Consider the following 15,008-nt stretch of genomic DNA (forward strand, 5'->3'; position numbering starts at 1 on the left):
CATCTTGATTTGTTTTGGGAAATTATGTCTTTTAGTCTCAAAACGTGTTGTGATCTTTCATTCATGTATTGCATCATGACAGGAATTACTGTAGAACATGTAAAAATTTCAAGACAATAAAACCATCGCAGGCCTATGGTTTTAGTAATGCAAGATCAGAGGTAGCATTATACCCACCACTGTGCTTTAACGAGTTAAGCTCTGAACCAAAGCTATATAATATAGTGGTTAAAAGTAATAACCATAATTGCTTTTATTACATCTAATAATTTGTTCAGTTCATGTTCTAGATTTGCCCATGTGGTAGTTATTATCTTGGCATTTCTATATTCTTACTAACTAAAGCTGAGCAAGCAGCCTATAAGTTTTAGTAAGTATTACATTATTATTAACATTAGTCAATACTAACCTTTGTGTGCTTTTTGTCTGTAGCATACACTATAGAGGTACAACACACTTCCGCTACTCTTCGCCCATGCCCATAAAATGACCACTGACAGATCTCGTTACTGCCAATAACATTCTTGATGAACAAAACCCGCTGACTGAACCTCAGAGACAATTTATCAAACAACTCAAGGTTTTTCAAAAGGTTATCATCAGAGGTACTGCAAGATAAAAATTTGTGTTAATGGTTATCAGTGAAGCTTTTTAACAAACAACTCATAAAAATGCATAAAAACTGTCTCATAAATGTCAATGAAAAAACATGTTATCCTTGTATAACTTTGGGATAAATCAATGAAAACTGTCATTGAATATGTTGCATTCATAGCACAATATTGTTTGGTAATGTAATTAACTTCATGACTTCTCTCAAGTTTCTCAAATTTCACTCACCTTGTGTAGGAATATTTGTTGTTATGGCGGTTGATGAGCAATTTGACTGCAGGCTAAAATGATATAAGAGAAGAATTTATAAAAACTACTTGTTTCATATCTGAAACAGATTAATTAAAAAGAAGTTATTGCTTACAGTAGTAAAACTAAACTTATTCTTGGTTTTAAACCAAAAAATATTGTATATCTTGCAAATAAAAAGAATGTCTTGTAATGTATTTAAAAAACAGCATCATTGTACATAAATATAAAGATATCTAAAAAGTTGGATATGGGAGAAAACAAGCTAGACTAGGCTCTTTTTATGTCTAATTTGCAGTAATAAACTTCTAAATGTTAAGAGGTACATGCATTACAAACTATAACATTCTGTAAGCTATTCTACAAAGGAAATATCTTTTTATTTTATCCCATATACATGAATCAATTTTTTCCTGTTATGTCTAACAAATAAACACCTCCATCTGAGACTATGATGTCATGAAAATAATTCTAAAAAGTTTAGTCCTAATCATTCAAAAGAACAAATATAGTTTTATAAGTAATTATGTGAGTGGTTATAATATAATGTACACCTAAAAACACGAGAAAAACAAACAATTATACTAGCCAAACTTTAGGAACTACTGAGGCAGATTGCAAAAGTACGAGTACCCACTTCACTGTTTATTCTTTTAATTTAGCATGTTTCTTACTCTAAGCCAGTGTTTCTCAAACAGTGGGTCGCGACCCTCTTGGGGGTCACAAGCAGGTTTCCAGGGGTGTCACAAGCTGTCTGTGCTGAATCAACAAATTTTCTTGAGTCCTCGAGTTGCATATATCACCTTTGTTATGAACTATGACAAACTTTTTCATCCAAAGCCTGGATGCAGGGGTCGTCTGGCAAATCCGGGTAAGAAACACTGCTCTGAATACTATGAAATTTTGAAACAAAATAATAACCTAGTGTGTGTTTTAGTGCATTTTCAAGTGAGTGAACATGATTTGGCAATTTCCTTTTCAAAAATACTTCTAAAATTATCTATCAACTTAACCTAGTTTTTAAATGTTTTTTGTCTCTACTTTATCATTACTAGCTTTCTCCCTCTTTCTTTATTTGTGGGAAAGGCTCGGAATATACTTCATTCAGTCGTTAATAAATATAGAGTAGTCTAAGCAACTGATTTTTATTGATGCTTAACCTCAAGTTCCTATACAGTCTTTCTTTGCACAGGTGTTATTGGTCTATACTTATTATTATATCAGAACCCCCTATATGTGTTTATGAAATTTGTTAATTCACCTGTTCACTGATGATTAGGTGCTTACTTTAAAATCAATCAAAACAGTGAGTGACCTTTATAACATACACACTTATAAAAGTCATGTAGAGTCTAAAAGATTATCAGTTATACCAATGTTAGAGTAGTTTTTGTTTCACATATAACTTTAGTGATACTTTTATCTCACATAGGTATTTATTACATCATAGTTTCATAATTTTATGCATGATTATAATGACCAGTGTAACAAGTATTGAATAATTTTATACTCTCCTGATTGAAATTAGTAGCAGTACCTGCTTTATCAAATCATCTCGTAGTCGTGGAGGTATAAGGTGGAAATTTGACTTGCACTTCTTTTAAACTGATATAGAATCAAACATACCAAAACTAGTGAATGTAATTGTTAAACCTTGTTCAATGAAATATTTTCTTTCATTATGTAAAATTAAAAACACAGTGAACTAACGGAATTATTTCATTACATTTGACATACTTTGGTACTGCTGCTGATGAGAAGCTGTTCTTCTCTCTCAGATGTAGTGAGTGGAACTCGACAGATAGGTTCTATGGACCGCTCATAGCGCTGTAGGGCAGCTTCACAGCTCTCAACTAGTTCAGTAATCAGATAATATTTGGCTTCAGCAAGAAGTTCTTTTAGTTCTCGCTGAGATTCCGGTAGAGAAACTGAGCCATCTCGTAAGAAATTTAAAATGGTTCCAAAGTGTTTTCCACAGCGATCAATTAGGATCCATCCTAAAACAAAAAACAAACAAACATATATAATGTAATAAAAAATAAATCATAAGATGAAATCCAAGCTGTAGTTTCTGAACTTAATCATTTACCTTTTACAACTTATTTTTATTTCTTAAGTAGGATATGAAATTTTTCATTTTCATCAAATCTAATAGGATCCATCCTAGAACAAAAAACAAACAAACATATATAATGTAATAAAAAATAAATCATAAAATGAGATCCAAGCTGTAGTTTCTGAACTTAATCATTTACCTTTCACAACTTATATTTATTTCTTAAGTAGGATATGAAATTTTTCATTTTCATCAAATCTAATAATTTATAGTACAAATGTTACTTAACAGACAAAGTTAATCTTTTACTCTACTTATCAAAACATTAAGGAAGTAGGTTAAAGAATGTAATCAACTGTATATGAGATACAACAAATTATATGAGACTAATTCATTACTAAATCCTGACAGAAAATACAAGTCAGTTCTATTTCACACTTAATTTTATAAACACTTATCCCTTGAAACATAAGTTATTATTATTTTTTAAATGTTATTTTTAGAAATACTTATATAGCTATATTGACCTGATAAATTAGTTAAAAAGTAGTCCAGTTACTTCCTTTAAAAGATGTGATTGTTGCTGGAAATAATTCCTTTTTTTTTGTTTTATATTAAAAGCTACACAATGAGCTACCTGCACTGTGTCCACCATGGAAAATAAATCCCTAGCTTTTAGTGTTATAAGCCCTCAGTGTTATCACTGAGCCAATGGTGGACCCTGAATATAAAAAGTTAAATACTGAACCAAAAAAAAAATAAGTAACCATAATGAACAATTAACATCCTAAATCTTCAATCTTACCGAGACCATTATGAAAGATGCAACACTTATGTAGAGAAAGGTAGTTATTACTGTTTAAAAATTCAAGCATAAAAACATTAATTCACTGTATAAAATATTTTTCTCAACATGAAGCAAGATAAGCATTACAATACAAGTAATCTAACACTATGCATCCAAATGCTGAAGGAGTAAATACCAAGGGTTATCCATTAGTTCAGATGTCCTGAATTAAAAATTGAAATAACCTTTATTTTTTGTTTCATAACACTACATGAAGAAAAACACAAGAGCAATGTTAAGAAACTTAAATGTGTATAATACCCAAGCTAGCAAAGCATTGTCCCTAATAAGTCAATTGATATAGTGTTAAATAAGATTTTGTATGTAGTAAACTGGGCAGCCTGAAGAAATTTGAGCTGAAAGCTATAGAAACAGTTATGTGAAACAATAAAAATATAGTTGAAATGCTATTGTACTCTCTTCTAAGTAGAAGCATATACTTGGTCAGTAAATAGAGATGCAAATAATACAAGTCAAAATGTGATGTAATATCACAGTACTGTTAATATAGGATACCAAAGGAAGTGCCTTAACATGTTATTTCACTCAGTAGCTCATGCTCATTGATTGTTACACCAAAATAACAAGAGTTAATAATTTGTTATATCCATGTAAGCATTCAAAAAAGCTTATATTTAAACTACCATAACAGTACACATCATCATTATGCAAACCATAACATACTATTAAATTACTATGCTAATGAATCTATCATTAGACTTGCATTTGTAAATTTTAAATCCACAAAACCTTCTCTCATTTTATAATTGTTTGTTCTTGAAAAGTACTACTCCTCCCCATTATCAAAGTTCTCTATCATTGAAAGCATCATATTATACAATTTTCGATGTTAGGTTAGCCAATATCATGTGTAACTAGAAGAGCTCACTCTGAGTCCAACATGGTACTCCATTATTCTTTAGTTACACCAGGGATTTGAATAGGATTTCGCTGTCATGAAATCTGGGATCTACTTATCAAAATTTTACTTTTAAAGATAAAATTACTGTAAACCTGATAAGGCTCAGGGAATAACTCACTTAAAGTATTCATTTATATTTTGCTTTCTTTTCTACACAATTCTCAAGGGCTTGAATAAATGACTTAAAGGAAGTCTATTGAAAAAGGATGGAAATGTGAACTGAATATTATTGGTAACAGATTATTTTAAAGGCTAAATCCAGACTAGTTTTTAAGTCAACTTATTTTCTTGTTAAATTCATAAACATATGAAATCAGGACAAAATGTAGACTTCAAATTAAACTTTCTATTTCTCTTAGTTTTTTAATTTAATCAGGAGGAAATGTCAGTTCATTTGCTTATCAATGGGATTGTGAAGTATCATTATATTTTCCTGCCATTAATCAAGATTAGTGAGGAGAAATGTTTCATGTTAGTGTATCATAAGTTTGTACCCAATCAAACTGCTAAAACTTAACTGCTTGAATAAGCTGAATTTAATCCTTAAATGCACTTCAACTTTTAAAAAATTTTCAATAGGAGGTGCCTCCTAAGACAAACCTAGACTGAAGTCAGAGCTCTGTTAAGTAATTCAATTTTTTATTCTATTTATAGGTTAGTTAGAAAGCTAGATAAATTATAATAGTTTTGGTGCATTACATTTTACTGTTTGTGTTTTAAGATGCATATTTGAAAGCTACATGAATTATTTTTTTGTACAACTAACACAGTTAGAAAGAATAAGGTTACAAAATCAGGCACTCAAGTACAAATAGCCTAGAGCTAAGGTAAGTTCTCATGTTTTTTTTATTTATTGATACTTACATACATATATATTTAACAAAAATAACTAAAATGTAAAAATTTTTTTCATCATCATGCCTCCAACAACACATGGGGAGTTAGACTTGCATGATGTAATACGATTCCTTTATTTACTCTGCTAGTCCATCTGGCAATTTACTGCTTGTAAGTTGCAACAATAGTTAGGCATGGTTCAAAGAACAATAAAATCAAATGAAATCAGTTGTGTAAAGTCAAGAGGCCTAAAGCTCTTAAGGTAAATAACTTTAATTGTCTATTACAATCTAATCATTCTAGTAAAAAAAAAGATATTTTATTCTTAACATGAAAAAACAACTTTCACTCAGACTAGTCAGACTGAATTAGTAAATTAACAAACAGATCTTTAGTAAAATTACTTTATTAAAAAATTCTAATTTGTGTATAACACATCTGTAACATTTACTAAAACCTTATAAAATTTAGTGAAGACAGTAAACATCGCCATGTATAGCTTCACAGAAACATTAATGCTGTTCACATAACTACATTAGTAATGTTTGTTAAACTGCAAATTTATTAGATTTTATAAATTCATATTCAATTCAGTAATTTTTTTGTTGTTGTACAAATTAAAATATTTTAGTCTTGTAAAAAAAAGTAATAAATAAATATATTAAAATGGTAATGATACTTTTACTCATACAAAACACACATATACAACTTTAAAAAATCATGTGGTGTACTCAGGTTGAACTAAATTAACTTTAAAGCATTGAGATAGGTCCAATTAACAGGAAGTGTGTCAAGATATTAAGAATAGTATTGAATCTCTGAATAACTGAGTATGAGAAAGAAAGACTGGGCAAAAAAGTACAAGCTTTATTCAAATCAAAAAACAAAATGTGTGTACTTGCTGTTATCAAACGTGAGATGATCACTTCTACTGAATATTATACCTTCAGCTGATCAGGCCAAATTCATCTACAAGACTGTTTAAATGCAACTTTTCTTTCATCACAGGTAACATTGGATTCACCAAGAGTGACGCGCACTACCCATGTTACGGTCATTTTCATTCAAGCATTTGAGATACTACTTGAACTACCATTGTATAGTATGCAGCATTAGAGCCATTCCTGCCATGGGCAGAAAAAGCATTACCTCAATAGAATGACAAGGATCAAAAGGCAGTTAGAACAACATCCATTTAATGACTTTCTCAACCAGGTTTTATGTGAAAACTGCACACATACAGAATAAATTATATATTTACAATAATATCATTCAAAGAGAGAACGGTACTACATATGTTAATATACTACACGGGTACCATATTATATTAATTTTATGCTTCACTGTTCTTAAGCTGTTCAAGGTCCGTGTCTAAAGTTAGAAGCATGAGCTTACCTTCTGAGTCAGTAAGGACTTCCATTCTTCCACTGAACATTGCCCGAAGCATACTGTCATGTTTGGTTAGTGTTCCAATGGTAGTATAATGAAGGGATCCACCCACATTCAGCTTCACATATTCACTTGGAGCTCCCTTAATAACTGCCTTGTGGTCCCCAGACATCATGAAATTTAGTTTCTAACTGTAATAAAAATGCAACGTTAAACTTAATGAAACACTGACTTCATAAAAAAATTTAATGGCTAAGCATTTGTTTCAATTCTTTATGAAAATAAGAATATTTCTTTAAAAATAAGAGTAGCAAATAGTAGCAGCAAAAATGAAATTTATCAGTAAAATTCAGTACACTTACTATACTTTGACTACTATAGATACAACTGCTACTTTTCATTTAAAAAGCTATAACTAATGATTTAGTAGAAAGAAAGCATTTGTAGTTATTTAAAAGTATTAAAATATTTTAGAGTTCTCTTGCTCAAAAAGGTTGAAAGTTTAATTTAGTGTAAAAGAACATAAGCCTAGTTCAGTGTTCTTTATTCTTAAGAGGCAACACTGAGAAACAAAAAAATCTAACTATCGATACATATTACTCCTCATATTCTTAAAGGTACAATTGCAATGAAAATGATGTATGTAACATACAGGGTTTTCATTATCTTTAAGAGTAGGTGGGTAACCTTGATGGTATGAGGCAGAGCTTAAGCCAAAGGAATAATTACCCAATATGGTCTGGGGACATTCCCTTGGAAAAGATTTAAAATCAACACTATCAAACATCACATCATGCATTTTCTGGTCTGTTTTTAAACAATATAAACAAAAATTAAATAGAGTGATATGATAATAAACATATAAATTTACATTATACATTTACTTGTTTTAGCTTTATTTGTACTACAAATCTTTTAACACCTTTTGTATAAGTACCATGACTTAGTTCCAGCAATCACTCTGACAATGCTACTCAAGTAAACAAAAAGATTCATTAAGTTTGGAAATGTTTTTCTTGTGTCTGTATGTTACAATTTATTGACTAAATCACTAACAGTACAATTACATTTTGTTACATGTGTATAAGCAGAGGATAAGCACCAAGTTCATACTGCTAACTGTCCAACAGTATGTTATAATTTTGTCCTTTCTCGAATGCTCAAAAGCATTAGATATAATTTCAAAATTATTGTTTTTATGACAAAGAGAGACTCAAAAAGGTTTCAATTAAATGATTTTGGTGAATGAATTCCTCCAGGATAAAAACATTACTAGAAAAGGCATTCATAAAACCAAAGTAGAAAGGTGGATTTACCCAACACCTAATCAAAACCTTGACATAAAAAAGAAATCAAGAAGCACATTAGCACAATACATCATGTAAAAAAACAACAAAAACTTGTGTTCAAATTAGTTTGAAATAGCAAACCTGACAAAGATTTTACTTAACACTCCCATTTGTTTTCAATCAAATGAATATAAAATACATGTAAATATTTGTTTTCAAAACATAAAGTTATTAGTTACAAGATCTGCAAAGCAGTTTGCCAAAGAATAAAAACATATAAAACACAGATTTGTTTTTAAAATTTCAAACATTTAAAAATAAAATGTACAAATTACTTTATAAACAGAAGATACATTCCATTGAAGAAATTTCTGAAATGGGTCTGCAAGGAACTAATATCACATAGAACTTGTGGAATGGTTTGATTACATAATATGTACTATTAGTTTGAATTATTTCACAATTTTATTGCATAGGTATATAAAAGTTAAATGTTATATTTAACTTGTTTACTTATTGGTTTTTTCTTTTTTTTTGCGACTAAGGAGTAAATTGAAATTATGAAAAGGCTTCCTATCACCTTGGTTTTTTTTTTTTTATGTGACTGTCATAAAGGCCCGAGACAACTAGTAACCAAAGTCCCAAAGTTAGACATTATATTAGCCTATTAATTACATGTACAGTTACAAAATGCTGATACAAATGAGTATATGCTTATAAATTATGAACCACCAGCTATGTTTAACTCCAGCCTTCTTCAAAAAACAGGAAACTAATCACTAAACCAGCCCATACTTCCCAGCTATTAAATCTTTTTCCTATACCTCGAGCTGTTTAATGGGGTTTCATTGGAGAATTGTAAGACATTGTGCATTATGTTAATTTGTTCAATGAACATTAAATTTAAAATAATAGCTGAAGTTGACAACTTGTATTTATGTGTTTTGTAAGTAAAGTATATTTTGTTCAATGTTACTTTCAATAATAGTATTGGTTAGAATGTTTAATATATCTAGTTTTTTGTTACTATTATACTTTCATTATAAAGATTTTTTTGCATTGTTAGCTAAGTATAAAGATTTAGGACTAACCTAAATCTAAGCAGGTCAAACCTCATGAGATATTATTTGATTTACAGCTTAAAATATCATTAACAAATGATGAAATAAAACATCTTAATCTTTATAAGTAAAAACAGTTTATTTAATTAGCTATGCTCATAACTAGGTTGATTTTTCTCTTATTTGTGACCTAGGTAGGTAGTTTTCTCTGATTGGAAGTTAATATTATGTACAGACAATAAGGGATAATTAGCCATTAAAGGCTATCCTTGATTACTCATCCTTTGAAAGAGTAAAAAATTAAACCCACCCTTTAGTTTTCAGGAAGTAATCGATTTCCTATTAAGTTCCTGTGAAGTACTGGCCTAAACTAATGCCAACAGTAACTCATTCTGTATGTCAACTACCCTATTAGGAAAAAAACTATCTTAACTGAAACCTAGCCTGTATTATTTTCTTCTAAATAATGTACAAAAAACTCGGAGGTCTTTATCCTGTTGTTTTTCTATATAATATTATAAACTTCAATAAGATTATCTCTTAAAAACACTTGAATAAGCCTAAGCCATGTCAAATTAGATGCAAAATCCTGCATTCTGAGCACTTTCAAAGGCTTTTTGAGCTAGATATTTCAATGCCAAAATATCACTTTTATTTAGACAATTAACTATTTATTGAACTTGATGCATTTTTAAAGTTTAAAGTGCCAAACATCATGTATGATACAATGTTGTTTTGTACAAAAACTCAAATTCATATCCATATATGCATGGTCAGAAAACAATAGGCCACAAAGAAATAACATTCAATTTTTATAAGCTCAAGTTATTTTACTTGTTAACTGGAATAAATAAAATGTATTCATAACTGTTTCAGGGACATGTAACAGTCTTCTTTGTGACAAGAAATATTTCATATGCCAAAATCATCATGCCTTCTTTTGCAGAAATACTTGAGACTATCTGAACAAAATTTTCTTCTTATACAAATCTCTTAATACCTTATAAAATCAAAGAAAATGACAATAGATATTAACATGTGTATGAAAGGTTTTTAAAGTAACAATTATTACCTTTCAAACATGATGTGCTATGAATCAGGATAACTACATACTGAGAAAAAATGCTATTTATAAAATAAAGTACTTTAAGCATTTTTGACTGGTTGTCAGAATCTGTATCAGAAATATATGCACTGCATCTTAAAGGTTATTTGCTTATGAGAATTAAATGACATTTTGATTTGAATTTCATAATATATTTGTACTTTGTTCTACTAAAAATGGACTCCATGCACGTTATTAAAAGGTTATTAAGCATACGTTTTGTCACAGAAAAAAAGGTCATTATTAGCTCAATTACCATTGGTGTGCATAAAAAATGAAACAAAAAATATAATCTGCTTTTCATCAGCATTAGTCAGAATAAGTCTGTGATGGACTGTTGACTCTTTTATCTTCATTTTGTCTTCTTTTTGTTTTGGCTCTATGTTGCAAGTTAATTGTGATTATACAAAAACTTGAAAGAAAAACACATTTTTCCTTAAGATCTTTCACTTACCAATGAAATTCTTAGTTGTAGATCTAAATATAGAACATGCCAAATTTACATCAGTTTGGACACAAGTGTAATTATCTGAATCCTCAATATATAATTTCTGTTGTTAATTGACAGCTATGGAAGAAAATGTTACAAATTAGATCATTCCATATTTGGCTCAAGCTGCCTGTGCTTCTCCATGAAAGATAAATTAGATAATACAAAGTCTTGAATAGAAATACCTGAACTATTCCAGAAAATATAAGTAACGAAAAGTCTTGAAATCTATGCATGTAGTTTCAACTTGCTAATCTACAAAGACTGGAGTAAAGCCAAAACTAAAATGGCTGAGATGAAATTTTAACTAATTTTAGACTAGGAATTTTTATTTTGTGTTAAAAACTTGCAACAATCACAGGTATTTTTCTTCAAGTTTGGCCCTTGAACTTTTTATTCTAAACTATTGAATATTGTTACAATTGTTGTATAAAGATTTTAGTTTAATACTATACTAGCCAATCTCAAAGCAGTAGGAACTTTTTGTCCATGGGCAAAGAACTGATATGTGATAAATCCTCCCATCCAATATATTTTCCATTTCAGTGGGCTTTTATGTGCCCTAACTTAACGTTTGCTTCCCAATCATTAATTACTCATCAGAAAACATGTTTAAAGTGATTATTTGCTCTTTAATTTCATGAAGTACAATTACGCACAAAACAGCAGCAATAGAACTTCAGCTGTTCTCACTCAGGAAAAACTATTTAGAAACCATGTAATCGGGGTTTTTAGTTGTTGAATTTCCAAATTTTTAAAAGGCTTCTGTTTTATAAACTTTAAAGATATATAATTAAAATTTGAAGCTTTACATATTATCAAGAACTTTATTTTTTATGATTTTTAATTTAAAGTTTAATTTATTAGATTCAAACAGGGGTTAATGGTTTATAGGTTAGTCATGACCACAAAATCAGTCAGTGATTTCATTATTTTCAGCCCTGCATTTTTAAATTTATATGAGGCCCCAGATCAGAAAGTTTAGTTACTTTCAATAGTGATGTTCCACCATGGAGTAGAAAACATTTGGTTAATCAAAAAACTAATGTTAGACTAACCTCCTTACAGACTAATTTATTCTATTTTGGTAAACTCAAATATAAAGTCTCATGAGAATAACTGATTAGATGAATGTAATCAATTAATAAGCCCAACAATTAACTGATTAGCAAATTCCACTAATAGATTATTCTCATGAGACCTGTATTCTTTGAATAATCAAGAATAGTAGATTGTAAATACTAATTTTGATTTGTTCATTATTCTTGCAGGTAATGACACTAACCAATTAAGCTGAACAACCTTGAATTCATCAAAAATTATAATGAAAAATCATAATGGCAATATTTCAATTACTTAGATAGCTGGAATATTCAAAAACAGTAATAATTGGAAGCACTTATTTCAATTAGTTGATCATTTTCCTGGCATTCATTGATTATTTTTGTGGCACTAATCAATTTAATTGTAATTTTGATCAATCTCTTATAAGTAATCAATTATAATGATTAATAGAGTACATATTCCAGCTCTACTCAAACACCAATCTAATTTAAATAGCAATTTTTTGCCACATATGCTAGCCATGAGGCCAAAGCACAAAAATAACAGGTACTTTCACAATTTCTTTTAAAGAAACTGCACTACCATGTGGTTAGGGAAATCCAATGACAAGTACAAGATTTAGGTTAAACCTACATTTTTACGAAAAAAGTCTTTGTAAAAACTAAACACTTATTTCATATGATAAAGTATTCAATTACAAAGGGTTACAAATAATATTTCTTGGTATGGTTTCACTAATTAGAAATGAAAAGTGTCAAGTCACTTGTTCTAGTAAAAAGTCAGTGACATGAAAGTTGTAGCTTTATAACAATCTAATTTACTGAACAACATTGAAATCTTTGACATATTTATGGATACAAAATGGATCAAAGGACCTAACTGCATTTATGAGCTATGAGAAATTAGTGTAATTATATAACTTTTCTGAATGATTTTACTTACTGCCTCTACATTACATTTGTGTATTATTATTATTAGGTATAACTGCATGGGGCTTTCCAGCTTTGGTGATATTCATAGGCTATGGGAGCCACAGCGTACAAGAAACATAAGTTTTTAGGTATTTATAAGGGTTGTTAGAGAAATGGGCTGTTTGTGTCTTAATAACAGTTCTTGACAACTCCTGATGATGCTTGATAGTATTTAGCAGGACCCAAGTAAAATTATTTACTTTTTTGTCTGCTAAAATTTCATATCCCTAAATATGACAAATATTTCAATGCCTTCCAGTAAATTAGATTATTTTAAAGTTATTTGTCTCTCACCTTGCTGAATTTTTAGTCAAATAAGTGTCTTCATGTTTTTGTCTAATAAGTGACACTCTTATGATATGTTTCCTTAAGGAGAAAGAGAAATAAAGGATTTTATGTTCTTGTTAAACAGCAGTGTTGGAACATACCTCTAAGTCCTATCACTTTTATACTTCAGCTTTTAAATTTAGCATCAACTTGTAAAGCAGATCTAAATGTCACAGACACTGGTCTTGATTTTTATGCTAAGAGTGGTAATGGTAGTGCTTGGTCATGTAAGCATTATTACATATAATACTAAACAAAAACTGCATCCACTGCTTCTGATTACCCTATATTTCAAATATGTACAGAAATTATTTGTAGTTCGGTGTAATATTATAAGATATAATTCATCCCAACACTACAGAGCACTGGAAGTGGAAGAAACCAGATACTGAAACTGAAAACAAAGATATTATGTCAAAAGTGAATGAATGTTCTAACAAAAGGTTATTGTCTTAGGGTTTCATTTAGACTAAAGTTACAATAATTTAGACAATATTAATATACAATTTAACTTACAATGACAAAATTTCAAAGAAAGAGCCATGTAATACCCTGTGGCTCTTTCTATGAAATAGTAAGAATATGATTGTAAATTGTAATGTAACTTGATTTAGGACCTGTAGTTGTACTTATACTATAGGCTATTTTAATATTTACCATAACTTAAGCTTAGTCTTAGATCTAATTTTAAAATATTTAGTTATTATAAAGTAATATGTAAATTGTAAGAGTATTAACTTAGCAAGTTACTATGTAAGTTATGTAATTACCTTATAATATAATTACATAATAAGTACCACAAGTTAATAATACTATTATTATTTATAAGCCTATAAATATATTAATAATAAAGTGATATTGCAAAATGTTAGTTTTAGCCTACTTTTTTTTTAATTTATAGGGAAAAAAAAGCACATATGACGCAGCTAAAAGTTACACAAAATGAAATACTACACCTCAAGATACGGATACAAGCACTGCTCGTTCAGTGAATAATATACTATATAGGATAATATTACTATCACTCAACGATGAGTAACTATGACACACCTTACACACTGAAATTGACTGAATGTTATAATGTGCCAAAAAAATAACTAGTGCCATCTACAGAATAATCAGCACTGAAAAAAATGATCTTTCGATCTGTAATTTCCCATAGAAATATAATTTGACGTAACTGATGTAATAACCGAATCGAAATAAGTATCAAACAAATTTGAAAATGTTTAGGGTTTTTTTTAGACATTGTTTATACTAGAGACTTATAGCCATAAAAATCCAAGTTAAAATATGGCATATCCAGTAGTATATATATCGAAATAGACTTCAAACAATGAATTCCAAAAAAAATGTTACAATTCATTTAGTGTTCTTGTTTTATATCTTCTTCAGGAGAAACTTTCTACTTTATTTAGTAAACTCACAATGGTATTAGAGCATTTTAGAGGATTTCGAACTTTTTTCACTTTGAAATATTTATTTTTGACGATAGGCCTTCGACTTCTTTGATAGGGCCTTCGTCGGAACGTATGTGATTATATGCAATGTGTATAAGTCATACGGTTGTGTTTGTCTGTCCTGAACCTTTCTCGCAAATTTCTCGCTCAAACGCTACAAATTTCACATCGTTAGAAAGGCCTTTGTCCAAGGAGTTCTGGTTGCTTTTATGGCTTTTCCATTCAGAATCACCTTACCTGTTCTTTGTTTAGTCAAACTTTTCAATGCAACGAGTATGGTTCACGATGGCATAATATTGTTACGTCTCCGTTTGTTAATTGATTTTCC

At 29.6% G+C, this 15,008-nt stretch overlaps 1 protein-coding gene across 1 annotated transcript in view; it reads right to left on the reverse strand.

Annotated features, from left to right (window-relative positions):
- Nucleotides 1–14,308, reverse strand: part of LOC106457667 (BTB/POZ domain-containing adapter for CUL3-mediated RhoA degradation protein 3-like) — a 17,578-nt gene extending 3,270 nt beyond the window's left edge. The window contains exons 1-5 of the mRNA XM_013917106.2: nt 14,177–14,308; nt 6,919–7,103; nt 2,599–2,858; nt 841–893; nt 410–608 (exon numbers count right to left, since the gene is read on the reverse strand). Coding sequence (XP_013772560.1) covers nt 410–608; nt 841–893; nt 2,599–2,858; nt 6,919–7,087 — 681 coding nt within the window. The 5' untranslated portion in view covers nt 7,088–7,103; nt 14,177–14,308. The remainder of the gene's footprint in view (nt 1–409; nt 609–840; nt 894–2,598; nt 2,859–6,918; nt 7,104–14,176) is intronic.
- Between the last annotated feature and the right edge of the window lie 700 nt (nt 14,309–15,008).

Source organism: Limulus polyphemus, unplaced genomic scaffold (assembly GCF_000517525.1).
Source record: "Limulus polyphemus unplaced genomic scaffold, Limulus_polyphemus-2.1.2 Scaffold358, whole genome shotgun sequence".
NCBI classification, from domain to species: Eukaryota; Metazoa; Arthropoda; class Merostomata; order Xiphosura; family Limulidae; genus Limulus; species Limulus polyphemus.